The sequence below is a fragment of the Macadamia integrifolia genome, chromosome 12 (genome assembly GCF_013358625.1).
Source record: "Macadamia integrifolia cultivar HAES 741 chromosome 12, SCU_Mint_v3, whole genome shotgun sequence".
NCBI classification, from domain to species: Eukaryota; Viridiplantae; Streptophyta; class Magnoliopsida; order Proteales; family Proteaceae; genus Macadamia; species Macadamia integrifolia.
Genome location: NC_056568.1, coordinates 28,480,143 through 28,505,496, shown reverse-complemented (window position 1 = coordinate 28,505,496; position 25,354 = coordinate 28,480,143). Strand labels below are relative to the sequence as shown.

Below are 25,354 nucleotides of genomic sequence, written 5' to 3'. Positions count from 1 at the left end.
CTTCGAACCTGTTAAGAGTGGTTAAAGGAAGATCAACACGATTACCCCGTTTGGCATCGTAATGAAGCAGCAGGAGGGCGGGAACTCATTTATATGTGGAAGTGTAGTGGGCGCAATTTCAGTTTCAAAGCTTAAAGCATCTCCGCACTCCCTACCCGATCTACTGCGGGATCAGGGATCTTCATCATCCTTCAAGGAATGTTGCACGAGCTGCTTTTAGCGCTCGTAGGATACACCGGGGATCTCATCGTCGACGAAAGAGAGCGGCAGCGATCTCTAGGCGAACAGTTGCCTTCCGACGCCCCAATTTATGAGGAATGTACCTTTAAGCTTGCTCCTGATATCTCCTTCTTAGAACCCTCCGAAAGGTAAATCGTTTCGCCTCTCTTTGATGTTTTCATATCTCTTCAATCTTTACCTTGAAATGGGTTTTCACCAAATTCATGGTCTGAAGAACTCTGTTACTGTCTCATCAATGAAGTCTGAACATTGTTCTGATAAATTATACGAGTAAGATAATATTATGCTATAGGGTATTACTTTTGAAGTTTCAAATCAAGTAATTGTAACCATTTTGAGTGAAGTAGAGGAAGCCGTACTTTTGAGCCTTTTGATTTGGGAATTGATTAATGATTGAAACTGTGCACAATCTCTGGTTTACACATTGCCGGCGTCAGAGCTTACCTGTTGTTTCTGTTGGTCTGATAATGGATTAAAATACAGACCTAAAGAGATTAGTACATATGGGGATGCCCCTTTTTTGCTTGCACTTTTTGGCCTCACTTTATTTTGGAATCCAGTATTCCTTTCTGATTTATTTTTGTACAATTGTTTATTTATTTATTTTTATTTTTTGTCCTGTAGCTGGATGGTTGGAATACTATTTGAATATGAAACAATATACTGGTGGTTGCAGGGATGCCATAGAGAGGCTTATTTCCTTGGGCTTCTATTATAAAGAGCTCGATCGGTTTGCAACAAAGTCTCGGGACTTAAGTTGGATATGTTCCACAAATGAAATTTCTATATCGCAGACTTCTGATTCGCTAAAAGAGAAAACAAAACAGACAAGCATGTACCGCAGGGCCATAGCAAATGGTATCGTTGAAATATTATCGGTTTACAGATCTGCTGTTTTACATATTGAACAGAAATTACTGTCAGATCCTATACCAATTTTGGCAACAGTGACTCAAGGACTCAATAAGGTATGTTGATTTGAGTATAAATTAAGGACAGTGATTTAGATTCTTATTTACATTTTTTAGTTATTTTCTTATTTACTTGGTGATATTCATAACTATGCCTCAACACTTCCTTTCCTTATGAAACACAAGTAACAATGATTACAGTATCCACATAGGGTTAATAACACAGTTCACACAAATGTGATGGTTGTTATTGTCTGAATAGAGAGCAAATATCCATTCCCATATGGAGATATCCTAATCCTATTCACCCTGTAATGTATAGTACTGCTCTGTTTTGTCTTAACCTGTCATGTGCAAACTGATTATTGAAAACTCTCTTTTGTTTTTTTTTTTTTGGGTACCATGATACTTCTAACATCTTTTGGTCTACTTTTTGTGCTTATGGATATCCGTTTATTCTTATAGTTTTTTATCATTTTGCCTCCACTTTATGAGCTCATTGTGGAGATTGAGCGTGACGATATTCGGGGAGGGCAGCTTCTCAACCTTTTGCACAAACGATGTCACTGTGGAGTGCCTGAATTGCAAGCTTGCATTCAAAGGTATAGGCTTGATTTTCTACTTTGCATTCGGCAAACTCTTTGGTACATAATTATACTGGTTATGTGTTTCCTATACCATTTCAGCATTTCTTATATATGCTACAGTTACATGGAAACTCGGAAAGAATCGAGAAAGAGGATCTGTATCACATGCATGGACAAATATAAATGCTATATGTTTGTGTGTGTGTATTTAATACAAAGCTGCATTAAACTCAGAATCTTAGCCTCTTAGAACATTTCGGATGTATCCCTTTTTGTCTTTCCATTTCCATATTATTTTTTCTTTCTTATGGTTTCTTATTCTTAAGCCCCCAAAATGTATACTGCTTCCTATATGTTTTCCTGATCTATATATCTTGCAAAGTATTAAGTTGTTAACAATGCTAGTGTCTACACCAAGTTTTACATGTGTAATGCATAGTTTACTCAATGGAAGTTGCTTGGGATGTGGTGTGCTGACTGTTGGTAGAGAATTGTTTTAAATTCTTCTAGTACCTATCTTCAAAAGTGGCCCAAAATGTGTGGAATGCAGATATCTTTCTATTATACGCTGCAAAGTCCTCAGCTAACTTTCTATTGTTTCTTTTTATGTGCCAAAGCATAGGCTCTTTTGGCACGGACATCAGGTCATGTATCAGCAACTCTCATCATGGATGGTATATGGAATCCTTCAAGATCAGCATGGCGAGTTCTTCATTAGAAGGTACTTAAACATCGTTTTACAATGGTCCCCCATTTTTTTGGGTTGGGAGAGGGGGGGGGGGATTCGATAAAAGACATTATTGCTAGTAAAGCAAAGAAAGTATTTACAAAGATAAAGGGACCTAATGTAGAAATTTAATTTTACCCTAACATCAATTTATTTAATATCTCAACAATGCCCAATCTACATGAGATCCCTCTTGCACCTTCTTGGCTTGAAAGTTGGAAAGAGCATTCACAGACCTTTATGCCCAATAGAACAATAAATTCAAGTTTAGACGTTAAGTCATAAACCTCTCATGTGACGAATCAGCAGCCATGGTGATGTAGATAAGTCACTTGGGCTTATTTTATTGCAAATAAGCCTTGGGTTGTGTTATGTATGTGTTGGGCCTTTGATCCCATGGGTTTTCTTTGAAATGGACCACTTTAATAGGCCATCAAAGATGGGTAGAAGGTAGGAAAACGAGATTTTATTCATTAGTTTAATTAGTTGTTATTTAATTCAATAAAGGCCCATTAGCCCATTAGTTGGTTGTAAAGTCCTAAATGGACTATTAGTTAGTTAGTCCTACTCCATGTTGGAGTCATAAAGTCAAGTCCTAGTCCTATTTTGAATTTCTAGTTGTAGTAGGAATGTCTAGTCCTATTGGGAAACTAGCTCCTAGTTGTAGTAGTAGTGTCTAGTCCTAATGGGAAACTAGCTCCTAGTATTAGTATGATTGTAAACTTCCCCTCTATAAATAGAGAGGCATATGTACTATTATTGAATAGATTTGAATGAAAGAGAGTTTGCATTTATGAAAGAAAGATTGCAACTGCTTAGAGCAGCTGAGATAGTTGTGGGTGAGAAGCCCAGGCTGAGATAGCCACTTCCTTTATTCTCTTTCACCCTTCTCAACCCCCTATCTGTTTTATTCTTATTTTCTATTTTATTTGCTATAACATTCAAGAGGTATAGTTCAGATTTTGATAAAAGCCTCAAGAAATCAGAACCGATCAGCAATCCTAGTGGGAATAGAAGAGAGATCGATCTCCTCTCTTTTTCTCTTCTGTACTCTGTTTAGCCAGATCTTTAATCCGGGTATTCCAGGCCTCATAAGGGTCCCACGATCCTTACCTAGTCACTGTTGGAAGCATTCAACTGCTGTTCTTGAAGGTTCTTCTCAGTTTTCTCTCCTAGGTTAGAAAATCAATAAAACTTGTAACTTCACAACCAGCCGTCAGAATCCTTTCAACTTTAGGTTATACCCTCCCTAAGGACTATCTACGCCCAAGAGTGCAACTCAATCGGACTCCTACAACCCTGGCCACACCTCTCTCTCTCCAGCTCTATAACAGGTCTTTTTCTCTCCCATCGAGTTAGGTTTTGGGCTGGTTTTGCTCCTATATGGGTATTGTGACCTTGGGATTTATTTGATGGTATTATTTCTTTGTTTCCTGGTCCTATTTGTATTGTTTGGGGTTATAAATTGCTGGGGTAGTTTCTTATAACCTACTCCTGCATTAAGTGGTATCAGAGCTACGGTTGAAGAAAGCTCCAAACAATCTATCAGAGCCTAACCGAAGATGGTTCCATCAGTTCGTTACTTCGTTGGACAAAGGGATACATTCTACATCCTTAATTGGTTAGATTCTCTGGAGGAATATTTTGACTACTATAACTTGACAGAGACACAAAAGCTTCAAGTTGTTTGTTTCTGATTGATTGGTTATGCTAGAGATTGGTGGAGAGTTTATGAAAAATGACTCCGAGTTCAAAGACATGTGCCTAGGACTTGGGAAGAGATGAAGTACGAGTTAGTGACATAATACCTCCCTGTATATTTCCAAAGAAGGCTCTTCCCTCCACAGGATTCCCATCAGAATACATCCACTGCTGCCCAATCTAATGATCTTCCACGTTATTTTCATGGGGAATTCCTTGAATGGATGAGTGAATGGACATGTACTTTGATAACTACAACTTAATAAAGACACAAAAACGCCAATATACATAATCCCAGATGAGTGATTGTGTTCGAATGCAATGAAAAGTCCGTGAAAAGCAACTTCAAGCTCAAGAATGTAAACCTAAAACGTGGGACGAGATGTAGTATGAGTTGGTAGGCATGCACCTATCTGAGCATGAATGAAACATGTACTTCCTTCCACCAGATGTCCAAAAGCCACCCACACTTGACAATAGCAAGAAGGAATCATCGGCCTCTGTTGCGAATGAGCAACAAGAGAAGACACCTCTGACCAGTGAACTAGAGTCAAAAGTTGAGGTTAGTGTTAAAATTTTTCTAGCCATTCCTATTGTTGAGGAAGAACTAGTCATTGATGTTCCCATCAACGAGACTCATGTGGGAGAAGTAGAAAGCAATAAGGTTGCCACAATGGACAATGAGGTTGAGACTGAGGAACTTGACACTACAACAACTGTGATGATTATGAATAGCCAAGAGGAAGATCCTAAGGAGTTCAAGAATGAAGTTGTGTTTGAACCATCAATGAAACCGATTGGGAACCACCAGGTAGATGAACCAAAAGAGCTTTATGTTGCATTGAAGTTAGAAGAGATCAAAGGTGCATATGTAGATGACTACATCTACATTCTTGAAAATCGAGCCCCTCACATTCTAGACTACATCCCATTAAAGTATCTTGAAAATCGAGCCCCTCACATTCTAGACTACATCTTTATTATCAAAGAGTTACCTGAATTTTTCTACGGCTTGAAGATGGACGTGCACCATGATATAATCACCCTCACACTCTACAAAATTCGAGGACGAATTTTTTCTAAAAGAGGGCGAGTTGATGTGGATAAGTCACTTGGGCTTATTTTATTGCAAATAAGCCTTGGGTTGTGTTATGTATGTGTTGGGCCTTTGATCCCATGGGTTTTCTTTGACATGGACCACTTTAATAGGCCTCAAAGATGGGTAGAAGGTAGGAAAACGGATTTTATTCATTAATTTAATTAATTGTTATTTAATTCAATAAAGGGCCATTAGGCCATTAGTTGGTTGTAAAGTCTTATATGAACTATTAGTTAGTTAGTCCTACTCCATGTTGGAGTCATAAAATCAAGTCTTAGTCCTATTTTGAATTCCTAATTGTAGTAGGAGTGTCTAGTCCTATTGGGAAACTAACTCCTAGTTGTAGTAGTAGTGTCTAGTCCTAATGGGAAACTAGCTCCTAGTATTAGTATGATTGTAAACTTTCCCTCTATAAATAAAGAGGCATATGTACTATTATCGAACAGATTTGAATGAAAGAGAGTTTGCATTTATGAAAGAAAGTTTGCAACTAAATGCTTAGAGCAGCTGAGATAGCTGTGGGTGAGAAGTCCAGGCTGAGATAACCACTTCCTTTATTCTCTTTCACCATTCTCAACCCCCCATTTGTTTTATTCTTCTTTTCTATTTTATTTGCTGTAACATTCAAGAGGTATAGTTTAGATTTTGATAAAAGTCTCAAGAAATCAGAACCGATCAACAATCCTAGTGAGAATAGGAGAGAGATCGATCTCCTCTCTTTCTCTCTTTTGTACTATGTTCAGCCAGGTCTTCAATCAGGGTATTCCAGGCCTCATAAGGGTCCCACGATCCTTACCTAGTCACTGTTGGAAGCATTCAACTGCTGTTCTTAAAGGTTCTTCTCAGTTTTCTCTCCTAGGTCAGAAAATCAAGAAAGCTTGTAACTTCACAACCAGCCGTCAGAATCCTCTCAACTTTAGGGTTTTTGTACCCTCCCTAAGGACTATCTACGCCCAAGAGTGCAACTCAATCGGACTCCTATAGCCCTGGCCGCACCTCTCTCTCTCCAGCTTTATAACAGGTCTTTTTCTCTCCCATCGGGTTAGGTTTTGGGCTGGTTTTGCTCCTATATGGGTATTGTGTCTTTGGGGATTTATTTGATGGTATTATTTATTTGTTTCCTGCTCCTATTTGTATTGTTTGGGGTTATAAATTGCTGGGGTAGTTTCTTGTAACCTACTCCTGCATTACATGGTCCTTCCCTTCTGGATAGCTTTCATGCTCTTGCAGTCATGGCATCTCCTTGAATTCACAACCTCTGATACCCAAACGCCAATACCAGTGTGTGGCCAAAGACTAGTACTCTAAAGTGTTAAGAATGTTATCTTTGTGTACTACTGGTAGGGTAGCTTAGAAATTTTATTTCTTATGTATTGTATGTGTAGGGGTATATATGTACTAGTTTATTATAACTAGGGGTATACTTTTCCCTTCAATTCTTTTTATAATATATAATTATTGCTCAAGATAGGGCTTGTGTACCTGTGAGCTCTCTTTTCTCTCCCAATCTCTCTTCTTCCCTCCCTTTTCTCTCTCTCTCTCTCCCCCCCCCCCCAGTTCTCCTTCTTCCTCTTCTAGTTGTAGTGTTTTGTTATTGCAACATAAAAAATATGAAGTTATGAATTGATTAGGTAGCAATTTATCTTTTTAGAAGAAATTTTTAATTAATTAGATGATCAGGTCACTAGTATTGTGTTTCAGCCCCAACTTTTGACCAAAACAATCATTAGTTTAATTGAAGTTATTTTATCATAGGACATAAAGCTGTATTTGTTCTGACACATTGCTCTCATGATAGCCTTTGTCCTATAGACCATAGAAACAAACATGTGGCTATGCATGGAATACTTATTTGGGTACATACACATGTACATGATTTCTAATTGAAGAAATTCGCGCCCTCTATTTGTGGAATACCATTTGGAGACTCCTTTAAGTTTTCACTTGTTACGTAGACGATATTTCACCTTGATGTTCCTCTTTTTCATGTCAAGTTTCAATTTAAATATACCTGCACTGGATTTTTATTTGTTTATGATATCTCAGGCTGGAAGATAGGGATGTAGAGAGTGAATCATCTTGTCCAGATACATTCCGAAAGCTGGGAACAAAACTACCTGATGATGCATCTTTAAGAGATTGGCACATGGGTTTTCATATTTTCCTGGTACATTTGATCATTTTTTAAATAAATATTTTTACTATTTTGTAAAAATATGTTTTATTCTCCATGACTTAATTTTTGAATGAGTCACCATTTGCATGCTTTAATCTTTCTAGATCTCTTTTGGCTAATCTTGTGCTTCTTACAATATCTAAACCATAGACCATGTGTCTTAGACAATGGTTTTTTGATTCCCAAGTAAATGACCAAAATTATGGAGAAGACAATCATATCCTGAATTCCTGATAACTTCATTTCATAAATTTCTGATGTTACCACCCAGTTTTACTGATTTATTTTCTAGATAGTTCTTTATATTAGCAGAAGCTCCACTTCCCTCTGTTCTAGAAGTGTGAATTTAATTATTGGGCAGTTCAATGTCATATCTACATACACGTCTTCAGATTGGAATTAGATGTTGGTTCTTTATTATTTTGAAAAGTGAAAGAAATGAGTGCTTATGTAATGCAGGAGTAGATTCCAAGAAACTACCCCAGCAGTTTATAACCCCAAACAATACAAATAGGAGCAGGAAACAAAGAAATAAGACCATCAAATAAACCCCCAAGAGTACAATACCCATACAGGAGCAAAACTAGCCCAAAACCCAACCCGATAGGAGAGAGAAAGACCTGTTATAGAGCTGGAGAGAGAGAGGTGTGGCCAGGGCTGTAGGAGTCCGATTGAGTTACACTCTTGGGCGTAGATAGTCCCTAGGGAGGGTACAAAACCCCAAAAGTTGAGAGGATTCTGACGGCTGGTTGTGAAGTTACAAGCTTTCTTGATTTTCTGACCTAAGAGAGAAAACTGAGAAGAAGCTTCAAGAACAGCAGCTGAATGCTTCCAACAGTGACTAGGTAAGGATCGTGGGACCCTTATGAGGCCTGGAATACCCTGATTGAAGACCTAGTTGAACAGAGTACAGAAGAGAAAAAGAGAGGAGATCGATCTCTCTCTTATTCCCACTAGGATTGCTGATCGGTTTTGATTTCTAGAGACTTATCAGAATCTGAATTATACCTCTTGAATGTTACAACAAATAAAATATAAAAAAAAGAATAGAACAGATGGGGGGTTGAGAAGGGTGAAAGAGAATAAAGGAAGTGGCTATCTCAGCTTGGGTTTCTCACCCACAACTATCTTAGCTGCTCTAAGCATTTAGTTGCAAACTTTCTTTCATTCCAAAATCTGTCCAATAACAATACATGTGCCTCTCTATTTATAGAGGGGAAGTTTACAATCATAATATGACTAGGAGCTAGTTTCCAAAGAGGACTAGACACTCCTATTACAACTAGGAATTCAAAATAGGACTAGGACTTGACTTTATGACTCTAACATGGAGTAGGACTAACTAACTAATAGTCCATATAGGACTTTACAACCGACTAATGGCCTAATGGACATTTATTGAATTAAATAGCAACTAATTAAACTAATGAATTACATCCGTTTTCCTACCTTCTACCCATATTTTAGGGCCCATTAAAGTGGCCCATTTCAAAGAAAACCCATGGGATCAAAGGCCCAACACATACATAACACAACACAAGGCTTATTCAATAATCAAAGAGATCTGTTATTTCGTGTATTTAAAAATGTTATCATTTAGTGCACCAACAATGGCCTACAATTGGGTAATTTTTCTACTTTTTCATGCCTAGTTTCTGCTGTCTTTCGCTGTATCCCAGCTGGGACTATCTTCTTCTTCCTTTTTTTTTTTTTTTTGTTACTGAACTTTAAGACAAGAAAAGGAAAATAAATTTCTACTGGTTGATTCAAGTGAACACCTTTTCTTATATGATCAACTGGTGTCAATTTTTCTTTGACATTTTGTTCCTCCTGACCTAGCTATTGAATCTGCATTCTCTTGTGCTGTATGCCCAATTTTCATCACCTCATTTCACCTAATATAATGTTGTTTTTGGTGAACTTTTTCCTCCTTTATTTATGCAGGACATGCTGCCTGAGTACATCCAGATGCCTGTGGCAGAATCAATCCTTTTTTCTGGAAAAGCAATAAGGGTCTTACGGAATCCAAGTCCTGCCTTCAGATTTCAGGATGCTGTTTCTCATCAACAGCTACCAAAAGGATCACATAGACTTCAAGGGTTTACTGGGCGCTTTGCTTTTCAGAGAGAGGCTTCTGGGGATGCAAAGTTGATTGGAGATGAATTACTTCCACAGTCTGAGGCTGATAAGATTGATCTCATGCTTCAAGAGCTAAAGGTCTTATTGTTAATGCAGTTTTCCCTATCCAGTGAGATACCTCTTTGTAGGGATAATTTTTTAGTACCGCAGTTCCTCCATACTGATTAGTTGTCATTGTAACTTCTCACATAGCTATTGCATCTGAATGGGCCATCAACCAGGAAAAGTCCTGTTCCAGACACTGGCTCAACTGGGTCTGTGAACTGGGTCAGTGGTTGGTGTTAATAATGTCTATATTTTAACTATTATGTAATAAAATCGAATTACATATGTATTTCATATTTTTCTTCCCTCACCTTATCTCATCTTCAGTTGTTTATTGTTCATTAGATTGAACTGAGACAATAAATGGAAAGTAATTGAAAAAAGGTTCAGCAAAACAAGAACAAATTCAGAAGAACTTTGTTTTTCCTTCTGGTTCTTATATGTATACTTGTTATGTGAATGCACACATACTTTCTTTGTTGCTGATTATTGTGTTAGTAGTGGACTTTGGTGTTTGTGCTTCTTCTTTTCTGGGTAAGAATTTGATCTCTAAAAACTCCTCTTGCGGTATGGTTTAAAAATGGCGATATATAAGTGACTAAGAACTTGGAGATTTCAACGATAAAAAAATCTTAAGAAGCATAATTGTCAAGGCGCCGCCGCCTAGGCGTCCAGGCCTTTTTTTGGGGTCTAAGGCATCACATTTGCCTTGTGTCCTTGTGACAGCATGCTTTATATTATATCAGTTTTTGACACTTCACGAGTTTTCGTCGATTTATATTTATTGCTTTGTTTTTTGATGAAAACACTTACATTCTATCCTGTGCGTAATTTACTATATGTTGGTTCTCTCATATTAGGCCATTACTAGCTTAACTATATCATATTGCATTGATATAGCTTCTGTGTTGCATATAAGGATAATCATATAAAATTATCGTTGTTGTATCTTATGCATATTGCACGCCTAGGGCGTTGAGGCCCCCTCGAACACCTTGGGTCACCTAGTCTCGCCTTGACCACTATGTTAATAATGGCAGTAGTTTTCTTCTTGTTGTTAAAAAGATGGGATTGTTGATCTGTTGCCCTTTATTGTTTTTGGTAATGTGTCTTCCCTTTGTTCCACTTTTTGTGGTTAAAATATATATTTTTAAAATACTCGAAAATGCTCACCTGATTATAAACAAATCTGTTTTTTCTGATCACGTTGTTTCAATTTTCGGTTTTAACTTTAAGTATTTGTTGGATCATTACTTTTAACTCACTGGTGGAGGGAGTGTGTAACATGTTTTGACTGGTTCAACAATGCACTCTGTTCTAGGATTATGTGATTATCATGCTGACATTTTCCACAACCTCTTTTTCTCCTCATAATTACAGTTTTTTTTTTCCCTACTACCATGACATCAGCTTTCATGCTGAATTATTTTTTTACATTCAGGAATCGTCTGAGTTCCACAAGAGGTCATTTGAAAATGCTGTTGACTCTGTTCGTGCTATTGCTGCCAGTCATCTTTGGCAGGTAATGAACACAACAAGTTTGTCTCCCTGATTTTTGGTCTATCTATTTACTATTCGTTCTTTTCCTACAGCTTGTGGTTGTGCGTGCTGACTTGAATGGCCATTTGAAGGCCCTTAAAGATTATTTTCTTTTAGCAAAAGGAGATTTCTTCCAGGTATGGAACGCAAGAAATCTATCTTACGATAGCATGACTAAATGAGGACTTATATCATTCTATCTCAACAGGGGAAATTTCATTCTTACTTAAATGAATGTCAATTCTGTCGTCTCTTCAGAAGAAGATAGTAGTCATGTCCTCGCTTTTCGTCCCATTGTCTAGGGATTGTAACTTGTAAGAGGATTTCTCTTACAAAACTTGGTTTTTGACAATGGTTATGGACATGCATTGAAATGATCTATACATGTCTTTTAGTTGGTTGGAGAGGATTGTTACCGTGGAGAACTTCCACAGGGGCACACCGCACATGTTGGTTTTTATTGCTACAAAATTGCATATTAATTTGCTTGATTGTTATACAATTAGAAGTAGACTATAAATACCGTCATCTGCAAGAATGGACTTGAATCTGTATTTTGATTTTTCTAATTTTCTAGATGTGCTTTTATTGTCAGCTGTCATAGATCTTAATTTGTATGTATTTTCCTAAGGTCAATATAGTGGGGCTTTTTGCATCCTTTTCTATCCATATTTGGCATTAGCATTGATCTGGTTTTCTTCCAGTGATGTTTATCATTCTCATTTAACACACATATGCCATTAATTCTTTACTACCAATAACCTCTATTTGATCATTTTATGGTTGCGCATAGAATTATCTTTCAAAATTCCTGTAGTACTTGATCATTTTAAGGTTGGGCATAAAACTCTCTCTCAAAATTCCTATATTACTTGACCAATTTGAGGTTGCACATAGAACTCTCTCAAAATTCCTATATTTCTTGATATTCCAGTGTTTTCTTGAAGAAAGTCGCCAATTGATGCGTCTACCACCTCGCCAGTCAACTGCCGAAGCTGATCTTATGGTCCCATTTCAGCTGGTGAGTTTGTCAATTTATTGCTGCTAACCATGCTATGAACTTTTCATTATTTTGTATGCATGCATGACCTCACCAATTTCCACATCAGAGATAGAACCTCCTTGGTTTGTCATTTATAGATTGTTATTCAATTCAGCTGTACTATGTCTAGCTGTTACTCTGTTGGTTTTCATGTTTTGCAGAGCTTGTTTTAAATCTTAACCATGGAAGATATAAAACAATGCTTCAAAAACCATACATATGATGTTGCAGTTTCAGATCTAGAATAACCAATACGAGGAAGAAGAAACAAAAGAAGAAGATACCGACCGAAGACAAGAGAAAAGAATGTGGAGAAGAGAGAGAACTGCCGATAGAAAAGAGAAGACTGTATTGCTATCGGCAGTTCCTCACAACTTTGTATATTATAGGTTAAACAAAGAAATACAAACACAAAGACAAGTTTGCCCTTGGTAACATAAGAAAATAATTACAAAAGACAATTAACCACTCTACCGCAGGGTATGAGAAGTATACCCTTTTGGTAGCTGACGACATAACTGAACACTCCCCCTCATGCAGGAGCATATATATTACCCATGCCGTGCTTAGAACATCCTTCAAGAAAAGCAAGCAGAAGCAATGCCTAGGTGGATATATCCTCCAATTGGTTACCAGTTTGATAAACAGTGTAGCAATCAATCGCTTCATAAGAACATGTCTAATGAAGTGATAATTGACAATCAACCTCAATGTGTTTGGTTCATTCATGGAATATTGGATTCCTTGCAATATGGATGCTGCCTGGTTTTCACAAAACATTATCAATTGGCTTGGAAGTAGAAGACCCAAACTCACGTAAAAGAGACTTCACCCACAACAATTCAGCAGCAATGTGAGCCATAGCTCTGTATTCAGCTTCAACACTCAACCTAGGAGCCATTGTTTGTTTCTTACTCCGCCAAATAACAAGATTTCTCCCGACAAAGGTATAATACCTAGTAATAGACCTATGATCACCCTAAGCACTGGCCCTGTCTGCATAAGAATAACCAACATTTTTATTAGGTTTGTATATTTAAGACCCTTTCTTGGAGCACCTTTAAGATGTAAATTTGACACGTTGCTTCCCAATGAGCTTGTTTGTGTGTCTCCATAAACTAGCTTATAACTCCCACAACAAAATAAATATCTGGTTTGGTCACAGTAAGGTAAATAAGTTTCCCTAAGTCGCCTGTACTGATGTTTATCTGCATAATTATCACCATCATTGGTTCCAAATTTCTGATGTGGATCCATCGGTGTGTTAGCAGGTTTAGAAGCTAACATCATAGTCTCAGATAGAAGATCATGCATATACATCCTTTGAGAAAGGCTAGTGCCTTTGCTACTCCTCACAACTCCAATCCCGAAAAAAATACCGAAAAACACTTAGATCTTTCTTCTAAAGATTCTGCGATAAGACTTGACTTCCTCAATACTAGAAGAGTTATTACTAGATATAGTGATATCATTGACATACAACAAGAACTACTACCTTGGATTCACGGTGATGAACAAAAACCAAATAATCAGAGTAACATTGGTTAAATTCACGCTTAGTAACAACAACAATAACTCAGCCTTATCCCAACTAAATGGGGTCTAATACATGTATTCGAGTTAAATTTCTGGAACATCCCACTCACGAACAATTGGCAACCTGGATCTTTGCCCTCCAAGCAGCTATGTTGGATGCCATACTAGGGTGGAGACCTATCTTTTGCATGTCTTTTCCTTACCAACTCATTAATAGTTATTTTCGGCCTGCCTCTTGCCCTTTTAGCTCCATCCATCTGAATCTGGTCACTCTTCTTAACTGGGGCATCCAAAGGCCTCCTTTGGACATGTCCAAACCATCTTAGTCGCCAATAATGCTAATTTTATCAAACCAGTCTCAAGGAGATTGCTTCAAACCATAAATAGCTTTATGTAATTTGCACGCCTTACCAGTACTCTCCCCTTAAGCAGCATACCCTAGAGGTTGCTCCATGTACACTTAAGTAAATCACCATAAAGGAAAACATTTTTAATATTGAGTTGATACAAAGATCAATCAAGATTAACAATGATAGAGATAAGAATCCGAACAAAGGTCAACCAAGCAATAGGGGAAACGTCTCAAAATAGTTGACAAAATACGTCTGAGTGTACGATTTTACGACCAATCGAGCCTTAAACCGCTAAACAGAGCCATCAATATTATACTTGAAGGTATAGACCCAATGACACCACACAACTTCCTTACCCAAAGGGAGGTCAATCAAGGTCCATGTCTACGAGAAAGCAAAGCCTCCACCTCCACATTCATGGCAGATTCCCTTCCAGGTTGAGAAAGCACCTCAAGATGAGTTTTTGGGAACAGAATGCACAGACAATGATAAACCAAAACTTTGTTGTGAGGACACAAGGGTCGATTGAGGAGAGGGCAAAGAAGGAGGAGACACAAGAACAAGGGTAGGTGCCTTAGAGCATCATTGATAGACTTGTAGTGGTGCTAGTCAAGGTAGGGATAAACTGTTTGAGAGAGGAACCATAACAAGTATTAGTGGAGATTGAAAAATGTCAATTGCTAACTGGCAACCCTGAGCAGAAAGATAAGGTGTATACTAAAAAAAATTGTAATATCAACGCTTACAAATTGTTGCCGAGTATGGGATCAAAACATCTATAACCCTTCTGAGTACGCAAAGACCCAATAAAAAAACATTAATTGGATGGCCAGATAGTTTGTCAGAAACCGGTCATAAAACATAAACAAAAGAAGTGCAGAAAAAAACATGAGGTGGTAAGGAAAACAATTTTGATTGAGGAAAAACAAGGATCATGGGATACTTATTCCAAAGAATAGAAGATTACATACGATTAATTAAATAACAAGCGGTCAACACCACATCCCTAAAAAACTTTTGGGAACATTCATGTGAAATAGCAAGGAACGAGCAAATGACGATTTTATTTTTCCTGCAACACCATTCTGTTGAGGGGTATAAGAGCAACTAGTTTGATGTAAATACTATGTTCAGTGAAAAAAGAATATATTGCAATTTGAGCATATTCCAAAGCTTTGTCTAAATGGAAAATTTTAAGAGACGGAGAATGATTGTCCACAAACGTGACAAAATGCATAAATCCAGACCGACTTTGAACACCACACGGACCCCCAAGCATCTGAATGGATTAAATAAGACAAAAAACGTACTTATATGGAGCAACCTCCTGAGTATCTTGCTCAGGGGGAGAATGCATCAAAGGTTTGACGTCTTCATAAGGTATTTTTGGGTTGAAACAATCCCCTCATGCCTGGTTTCATAAATGTAGTAAGGTTATTGGTGATTATGGGTGCACTGTGTGTTCACACAGTGCTTCTCTTCTTTGATTACTTTGTATTTGTTCGTTGTTATGGTGTTAAGGTCCTTATTTTTTATGTAATGTTGATGATATAATTATCTCTGGTAATGACTTCTTTCAATGAAGATGTAAATGCGTATTTACATCAACATTTTTAGATGAAGGATTTATGGATGCTCAGATACTTTTTAGGAATTGAATTTGTTGGTAGTAAAAAGGGTGTCATTTTGTCATAGAGAAGTTATGTGCTTGATCTTCAATGAGATTGGCATGTTGGGCTCTAAGCCTAGTGATAATCCTATGGATCCTCATTTGAAACTTGAAGCGTGTGATGACAGAATTTGTGGATAAACATCCGTACAAGCGGCTGGTGGGAAATCTTATTTATCTGATTGTTATTCGTCCCAATATTTCCTTTGTTGTTTTTGTTATTAGTCAGTTTATGAAAAATCCTAAGCGGGCTCATTGGGATGCTGCATGCTGCCTTTTAAGACATCTTAAACAAGGTCAAAAACTCATATTTCAGTAGACCAAATTGATCGAAGTTTGTGAAATTTCGACCGAAATAGTCATTTTTTTAATGGGTTTTGCTTAGCCATTTTGGGGGGTGGGGTATATGGCCGAAATGACCGAAGTTCAACCGAATGACTGAATTTCGATGAAACAATGCATTTTTGTGACGAAATTAGCAAAATTTCGACCGAAATTATGCCTGCTTCTGGGATTCGCCTCTTGTTTCATCTTGGGCATGTTGAAACTAGCGATTTTGAACTATGATATCAAAGGTGCTCCTGGGAAAGGTTTATTTATCAGCATTATGGTCATACTGATATTGTAAATTATTCTGTTGTTGATTGGGTTGATCTTGATAGTGATTGTAGATCTACCATTGGGTACTGTAGTTCGTTGGTGTAATCTTGTTACTTGGATGTGTAAGAAGTAGACTACAGTGGCTCAGTTGAGTGTAGAGGCCAAGTAGTGGTTGTTCCAGGATGGGTATGAGAGATATAATACTCCAGCTTGAGGGGGGCATTAAACAGTATAGCTTGGGGGGCTGACGTGTTATGTTATATGTGGATTTAGGTCATGGTAGGATCATTATGAATCCTACCGTTAGCCTAGGGTTTTCTCTTCCCCCCCTCTTTCTCTCTAACTATGTAGGGATTGGTTTTCCAAATTCTACATTGTTCCAGTCCTAATTATACTTAATTCCTCTCCAAATTCTCCATATTTTATGCCTGGTAATTGATCTTCGCAGAAACTTGCCTCCCTTGCAAAAGAACTTTCTCCCAACAACTATTTTGTGAGGGACGAAGCTGCAAATGTCTATCTTAGACATCAAATAGACATGTGAAACTAGAACTGTTTCTTTATCCTCTAGATCATATCCTGAGGTGATATTTTATTGAGCAACCTCTGTAATACAGGTCTTGACTTCTGGAGGAGCTTTCTATTTCCAAGAAGCCTCTAAGGAAATTTATCACTGCTCGTCAACCCTATGTAAAGTCTCAATTTTCATATGGGATAGAATGTCCAACTGGTTCTGGAAGGTCTTTTGAGTTTTGATGAGGTTGCTGGCAGCTTATGGAAGGAGAAAAAATAATGAAAAATGGAGTGTAGTTCAGGGGACAGTGCATTGGCGATGCAAGAGGAAAGCTGCAGGTCTCTCTCTTTGTGTGCTTTATATAACTGCTGACTCATGTAGAGCCATCGAACTAGTCCAACTAGAAGCTAGAGCTGTATGAATCATATGAAAAGAAAGCAAGCAAACAAGATATTTCAGTAGGATGGACTGGAACAAGGACTTGCCACATTTTTTTCTAGCAATCAAATGTTCACCTCTGTGAAAAGGCTGATTCATTTGAATCAACTAGGGTTTTGTTTGCAACATGAATTTGTTTGTGCCAAATCCGTATGTACTACTAAGTCATATGTGTTAATGTTACTACATTCTCTACAACTCAACTCACTAGACCTTATCTCATCCTCTTGGGTTCTCGTTGTACCTTTTTTTAATTGTTTTACCTTGCAATGGTATTCAAAGCTGTGCAAAGTCAAAATCATTGGTTGCATTCTCACTACAGGCTGCCATAAAGACTATAGCTGATGAAGACAAATACTTCTCAAGAGTGTCATTAAGGTTAGAACCACCCCCTTTCTTTCCCCTAAACTTTGCATAGTTGTTCAAAATACATGTAGGACATATATTACGCATCTCTATGCTATCAGAATGCCTTCATTTGGAATCACTGTTACTCGACCCCAAGTTGATCTACCAAAGATGAAAGTCGGTGCTGATGCAAGTGTGGGTGTTGTTTCACAAGGAAGTGCTTCTTCAGAGTTGTCCCTTGATGGGTGGGATGGAATTGCTCTTGAATATTCTGTTGATTGGCCCTTACAGTTATTCTTTACACAAGAGGTGCTCTCTAAGTAAGGTCCTGTAGCATTGTTGATTGTACATTGCATTATTGTGCGTCGTAATCTTAGTGTCAAGATTACTCTTTTGCTAAGGAACCAAAGCAGTGGTTGAGTGATATTTGTAAGCTTGAAACTGTTGTCCTCAATTTTCCAACATATGTAATGGGTGAATCTGCTTCAGGTATCGCAGGGTTTTTCAGTATTTGCTCCGGCTCAAACGAACACAGATGGAATTGGAAAAATCATGGGCTTCTGTGATGCATCAGGATCATACAGATTTTGCTAAACGTCGGAATAATCAGATGAACTGCTCGGCATCTCAGCAGCGACGGCAACGCTGTAGACCAATGTGGCGAGTTAGAGAGCATATGGCCTTCTTGATTAGAAACCTGCAGTTTTATATCCAGGTCATGATCTCATGACATTAACTCTCCTTTGTTAGCCTGCATACTTTAAAATTTGACCTTTAAAAGAGAGAGCTGATACCTACAATCTTGGGGGTTGCTATTTACTATACCTTTCTTTTTTCTTCCTTACTCTCTCCCCCCCCCAACCCCCCCCAAAAAAAAAAAAAAAAAAACCTCTTTTGGATATAGTATTCGAAAGAATTTACAAATCCTCTTTATAGTAAGTATCTTCTTTTTCCAATGTGGTTTGGTAATTTCATCCCATGCAAATGGAAAAAGCTAAATGAGTTGTGGAAGATATGAAGAAGGGTGTAAATGGTGGATCCATATATTTGTTTGTTTAGTAGAAGAGCAATTACTGATCATAGAGGACTATAGAAAGGTGCCTATTAAATTTAAATTGCACTTGGATGTTTTTCAAAGTTGCCTTTTGTGGTCAATTCTAGATATGCTCGTTACTCTCTAAAAGTTGATTTCACTTTAGTTAAAAAAAAAAGAAAAAGAAAAAAAAGCATGGAGATACCCAGTTCCCCTGCCTCTCTTTTTCTTCTTTTCTATATTGGGCATTGATTTGGACTTAACATGCAATTAAAAAAGCCAACAACACTGTTACATCACCTGGATTTTTCTTCTGAGTCCAAACTGTGTATATCAATTTATTTATTTGTTTTTTTGCAATTAGTTAGTTGCTGACAGGGATGAAGTTTCCTTTTCTCACTGGAGTTCAATATTTTCTTCAGGTTGATGTTATAGAGTCTCAATGGAATGTTTTGCAAGCGCATATCAACGATTCTCGTGATTTCACTGAACTTGTGGGCTTCCATCAAGAGTAAGAAAAATGATTTGCTCCTGACTGATACATTCAGCTCCATAGCTTTATTTTTGTCCATTCATTGTCTAAATTTTCTCCAGCTTTTCTCCAAAACTGATCAATTAAAATAGGAAGGAAGCTTCTAGCAGTTTCCTTGTTGGGGAGGTAGTGATTAAGATGATAACTAAACAACGAAGATCTTTTAGGGAAGATGAAATATTTTATTTTCCCCCCTTTCTCTATCAAAGTATGTCTGTTTTGCTTGTTCATTCTCTTAGATTTTGTCCTTTATGGGTCATGACAAAGTAGTTGCCTTGCAGTTCCTTAAATGTTTGGTATTTGTTGCCTTGCAGTTCCTTATGTATAATTTTAAAATCTGACCTGAAGATCCAATTCAACCCAGTGACATGAAAAATTGGGGACATTTTTGGTACAGTTCCTTTAGGAAGCCTTCTCTAAACAGCCCTAAAAATCTGCCACCTGGCATGTTATTTGAATCCCAAATTTTGTGACCATTGTTGTCTACATCACCCTTGACAAGTAAGTTTCAGCCCAAAAGCATTACTCCGCATGCCACAATCAATGGGTTGATCTTGGTCAAGATTTTGGAAGGTTAGGGAAAAGTTCCAATACATGAGGGGTCATATGATTGATATTGGCCTTGAAACTTTACAGATAGCCAATCCACATAGTTTCATATCTATCTAAAGTAAAATTGCCACATCCCCTGATCTGATCTTGATTCGATGACTTTAAATGCATGAAAGAAAATCAGCTAGGTGGGCCCAAGAGTTGAGATAGGCCATGAAAGCTGACATGTAGACTACCCAATTGGTGTTTTCTATAACCAATGGTTTGAGTAATTGAGGTCAGCCATCTTGTAGCTTAAACATTGTGGACCATTTAGGAAGCCCTCCCTAAATGGTGTCGTGTAAAAGAGATTTCCCCCAATTACTAAAGTAAACTTTATACCTAAAGTAATCTCTTTTTCTCGCTTAATGTCTCTTATTAACTGTAGATTTGATTTCCTAATAAAGTGTGTGAAGTTTTCATGGTTTTGAAGTTATCAAATAATAATAATAATTCAAGGAAAGTCAAGTTTCAAAGACCTTGAATATGTGATTGCCTATGACAAGAGGCTAACAAATAAGCCTGTCAATCAATGGGCTAATTAGTCCTCCCATAGACCCACTAGATGATGAATTGTAAAGTGTAAACAACTTTCATTTCCTATAAAAAGAAATTCCAGTTTATCATATAAATATAAATGAATAGCAAACCATTTGAAATGTTTCATCTGTCTGGGTCAAGAAATTTGTTACAAAAACTGAAAGGGTTATTAGTTTTGGTCATTTTTTTGGAGTACATCACATTTGTTGGCAGACTGACCTGAAAGCGTGGCCAGTTGACGGTCCCACATTCTGGTCTGGTACTCTGGTATAGGTTTCAAATAACTGAACTTCTGTTTCAGTTCAATCAACGAAGCATTGGTAAATTACTTTTTTCTTTGACTCTTGTGAATGTTTCCAATAAACAATCTACTGCAATACTCATGTGATGTTTATCAGATACAAGCAATCTACAGGTCTGGTGTTGATTGTGAATGCTTACAACTTTTTGGGTATTATATGCAGATACTTATCAGCTTTGATTTCACAATCTTTCTTGGACATTGGATCTGTCTCGAGAATACTAGACAGTATAATGAAACTTTGCTTGCAGTTCTGCTGGAATCTTGAAAATTGTGAAAGCAGTCCAACTGCATTTGAACTGGACCACATAACTGAGGTATGCTAAGACTGTATTTTGTCATACATGGTTCATCTGTGTAGTCCAGTCGTCGGTGATGATTATATAGGATTACCAGTATGGGTTCAATCATGAAACCGGAAACACCTGACAGTATTTTGATGCAGATAAGTCAGTTAATGTGCTTATTTTACTAGAAATAAGCCTTGGGTTGGGTTATGTATGTGTTGGGCCTTTGATCCTATGGGTTTTCTTTGTAATGGACCACTTTAATAGGCCTAAAATATGGGTCAAAAGTAGGAAAACGAGATTTCATTCATTAGTTTAGTTAGAGTCCTGTTTTGAGTCTATCTTCTTTGTTATTTTAGTTTTCTAGTCAGTTTAGGTTTCCCAATTAGTTAAGGATTGGGTTAGGCCTTTCTATTTTAGTGTTTGAGTCAGTTTTGAGTCTTGTATATAAGTTTGAAGGGGCTACAACATTGAACACAAATTTGATTGAATGAAAAAAAAAGAAAGCTTTGTGCTGGAGAACTGTGAGAGACAACTTGAGTGAGATGCCCTAGGGAAGAGTGAGATGCTGGACCCAACCTATTCCCCTACCCCATTCTTCCCTTCATTCTCTTATTTCTGTTTTGTTCATACTATCTGTCCTTAAATCTGATTTTATTGAATTATCTAAAGATCCTCCTTGGGATTGGACCACTTGTGATTCAATCTTATATTATATTTTGGGCAATCCACATTGTGCTTAGTGCTGAATACAGTCTATAGGCTATATCGACTGATATACTGTCCATCGTTGACTCTGCCTTGTGGAAATGATCCTTATATGCTGTAGTGGAGAGGATCTGAAATTATGGTACTACAGGCAATGGTAATTGATTGAGAGTTATTTGAGTAGTATTAATCATTATCCTATGGCCATGCATGATTGTTGTGTGATGGCCATGCATGATTGTTGTGTGATTGTATTCTAGTCTTCTAGTAGTGGGCCAGACGATGACAAATTTGGATGTTTCACCCGTTCGTATCCTTTGTATTAGTAACTGGAATTTTTTTTTCCGATGAAGTTCAAACCACGAGGTCAATTTTTCATATGATTGGTAACTCTGTGGCCCTTCTGATTTTGCACATCACCTGTTTCATTTCTCTATTGAGAACTCTAATCCAAGCTGCAATTTGTAACAATACCCATGAGTGAACTTGCAGTCATAGTTGTCAAGGTGTTGCCTAGGCGTCCAGGCGGCTTTGCTTGGACTTCTGCCTTGGTCAGCTAGGTGGCTCCAAGGTGCCTTGTTGGTGTCGCCTTAAATTTTCCCCCCCTCAACTGCCTTGGTTCGCCTAGGGCCTGTGACAGCTATGCTTGCAGTTTGAACTGGTTTTGTCCAATTTTTGAGGCCCTTAAATCACCATGGAGATCTAATTTGCCCAAGTTTTAGATGATTTTTTTGACATTGAGAAAATTAAATATGTGGGGTATTATTGCTATCTTGAGTGTTGCATGAATTACGCATGTGTTGCTTTGGTGGATCAGTCATTAGTTGTGAAAGATTACATCCGTACTGGAGGTTCATCATCCTGAAATCTGAACAGACTGTCCAGAGTCTGCAGAGTAGACAATTAACATATGCATCTGAACCTCTGTTGGCAAAATGCATTACCATAAAAATAAACTATGGGGGGATTAATCTGTTTTTGGCTCAAATTTAGGAAACTACACAGGATATTAAGAGTACATAGAGTGACTAGTACCAGGGGAAGGGGGAGGGGAGAAGCTATGTGTACATGATTTCTAAAAATTTAAATATAGAAGAAAGTCATATGTATTACGCACATATTCATGGGGATGAATGTACTATGAGGAACTTTTGTCAACAGATCAACACCTGAAAATAAAAAATACCCACCAAAAGTCCTCATTTGGACAAAATATCACGTCTCAATGCGCTTTCAGCTCAAAATGTACAATTGGAGACTGTGCAGTGTTCTTGGAAGGAAAAGAGAACAGAGTAAGAAGACCTCTCTTGACCCTCCTCCTGCTGCCACTAGAAATGCAAGTACCACAATAGGAGAGGTAATAGAGGATTGTATTAATGCATAAATAGTGTATAATACCTCTTTGTGTGTGCGTGTGTCTACAATCTGGAAAACTTTTATTAGCTTATGAAGATAATTAAAATAAAAACCTCTTTATATGTAGTTCTGTAATACACTTTTTTTTTTGGTAGAAAGTTCTGTAATACACATCAAACACATTTTTTGTATTTAAATATTGGGCAAGAGAACGCTACCCTGCTGGTGCAGGTACATGCCAACATGCGGGCCAATGGGAGGGCTTGTGGGAGCATCTTCAGCGTGGGACCAGCACGGTCTTTCCACACCCGCTGTGTCTAGGTGTAGAAACACGCAAGCGGGTAGCGTTCTTTCTTCTTTAAATATATATACATAAACTTTTGGGGGGCACCAAAAATATGTATATATATATATATATGTGTGTGTGTGTGTGTGTGTGTGTGTGTGTTTGAATATGAAAATATTAATTTGTATTAGTAATCACATAATCTTGAGGCAACATGAATGCAAGCCCAGCAGGGTGGATGGGAGCGCAATTCCTTACCTCTATTTCTCCCATATGGCGTGCCCTGGATAAATTTGAACTGTTGAAAGGGAAGGGGAGACCATGTATTGGGCAGGTGTCAAATTTAGGGCTCTAATTCAATGCTATTAACCTCTTTTTGTTGCACATTTTCTCTTGTATTTTCAAAGATCTAGAATTTTCCATTTTTTTGTTATCATTTTTGTTTGCTTTATTTTAATATTTGGAAGAGTTTGGTTAGACTCAAACTTGACACCCAAGTAGGAGAGCGTGGGATCCAACTTTTGCCACAATTTGGGCCCCACCTGACCTGCCAGATGGGAGGAATGGGTTGGCTGATTTCCACTTACTCACCCATATTATATTATATGTTATATATAGAATTATGAATCTCCCATGTTTTCTTATGTAAAAAAATAAGGATAAATACCTTTTCTGGGAGTTGTGTTTTCCCTTCCTTTTTTTTATTTTAGTTTTGTGATGTTTTAAACAATGTTTGTAATACTAGGATTTACTAAAGCAGGTTTTATTCTGGTAACCATAAATACCAAACCACTCAACTAGACCCCTTTCATGTTCTGCAGATGGATCTTAGATCCTAAGCGTCTGGTTCTTTTGGTCTTTACATTACAAGAGGACAATAAATATGGCTCTAGTAGATTAATTTTGTTGCCTTCAGATTGTAATGTTTTGTGTGCCCTTTTCAGGAGTTCAACAAGAAATCCAATTCCTTGTACACCATACTTCGCAGTAGCAGACTTGCTGGGAGTCAGCGGGCCCCATTTCTGAGACGTTTCCTCTTGCGCCTGAACTTCAATTCCTTCTTTGAGGTAATTATTTACTTTTGACTGCAGATGCTTGTAACTTCAGCCTTCATTTTTTTTTTTTTGGGGGGGGTGGGGTGTAAAACAAACTTTAGCCTTCATTCCATTCCAGCACCACTAAATTGCTCTTCTTAATCAACAGACTACTGCGAGAGGAGTTCTGAATGTTGTTAGATCCCGTCCGACCCTTCCCCTCATGCAACAGTAATATGAATACTTGCATTGTTAAGAGCTGGGATGATGCATCAATAGGTTGGCAGTTGGTGGCAATTCATGGCTGTTTATTTGTAGCAAGCTTATCAGAGGATGAACAAAGATTCTTCCATTTCTTTCACAATGGGGATGATATAGTAGACTTGCAGTGCGTTGAGTTCTGACATGGAGCAGGTGTGTATTTGTGTCTGTAAGTTTTATTTTTTACCAGGTGACATGGAGGTTGTAAGAGTTATGCTGTCCATTTTTTTTGGCCATGTCAGTTGTATAGTGAGTTTGTAATGCAATTTGGCTTCCAAAAAGACTTGCCAATGGAAAGTGGCAGGGGGAAAAAAAAAAAGAAGAGAAATTTGGGTGGAAGTCTGTAAATCGAGTTCTGCTAGGTCATCTTATTGGGAATTAGTCAAGCTTGAGATCATCTTATTGAGTACTACATCTTAAGCCACCATAGGAAAGTTGGGATACTTTAGCCCGGAATTACTGATGCCGAAGCCCTGAAAAATTGCTTCTTGAAAGAAACCAAGACCTAAAGAAGATTAAAATGGAAATGTATTGGTAAATACAGAATAACCACATAAATAGTCTTGCTTGCAACATGACTCTTGAGGCATCTTTGAAACGTCATGAAAAAGTGCTGTTTTCGAAGGCCACAACGTCTATACTGGACGGAATCATCTTATTAGATTTGTCCCCTATTATTTTGCTCCAAGGAACGGAAATCTTAATTGGTGGTTTGACCTTATGGTCTTTGTATTTTCTTTTTCTTTGTCTTTTCTAATGAT

The 25,354-nt window shown here is 37.7% G+C and overlaps 1 protein-coding gene across 2 annotated transcripts; it reads left to right on the top strand.

Moving 5' to 3' along the window:
• Positions 1–25,005, top strand: LOC122058223 (gamma-tubulin complex component 4). Of its 2 annotated transcripts, XM_042620802.1 has the most exons (16): positions 7–368; positions 917–1,208; positions 1,617–1,753; positions 2,361–2,459; positions 7,312–7,432; positions 9,386–9,658; positions 11,067–11,147; positions 11,218–11,301; positions 12,099–12,185; positions 17,639–17,694; positions 17,784–17,984; positions 18,154–18,379; positions 19,120–19,208; positions 20,825–20,978; positions 24,243–24,365; positions 24,502–25,005. In XM_042620802.1, the coding sequence occupies exons 1-16, from the start codon at positions 199–201 to the stop codon at positions 24,565–24,567; spliced, it is 2,259 nt and encodes a 752-aa protein (XP_042476736.1). In that variant the 5' UTR covers positions 7–198; the 3' UTR covers positions 24,568–25,005. The 2 variants fall into 2 exon arrangements, with proteins under 2 accessions (XP_042476737.1, XP_042476736.1); XM_042620803.1 differs by lacking the exon at positions 17,784–17,984 and having other exon boundaries at positions 1–368.
• Positions 25,006–25,354: the final 349 nt, after the last annotated feature.

Excerpts from the sequence above, each read along its gene's own strand:
- LOC122058223 (XM_042620802.1), top strand. The coding sequence starts at position 199 with ATGTTGCACGAGCTGCTTTTAGCGCTCGTAGGATACACCGGGGATCTC. Across the intron at positions 7,433-9,385 it reads TGGGTTTTCATATTTTCCTG|GACATGCTGCCTGAGTACAT; the intron begins GTACATTTGATC and ends TTATTTATGCAG. Across the intron at positions 18,380-19,119 it reads ACCTGCAGTTTTATATCCAG|GTTGATGTTATAGAGTCTCA; the intron begins GTCATGATCTCA and ends TATTTTCTTCAG.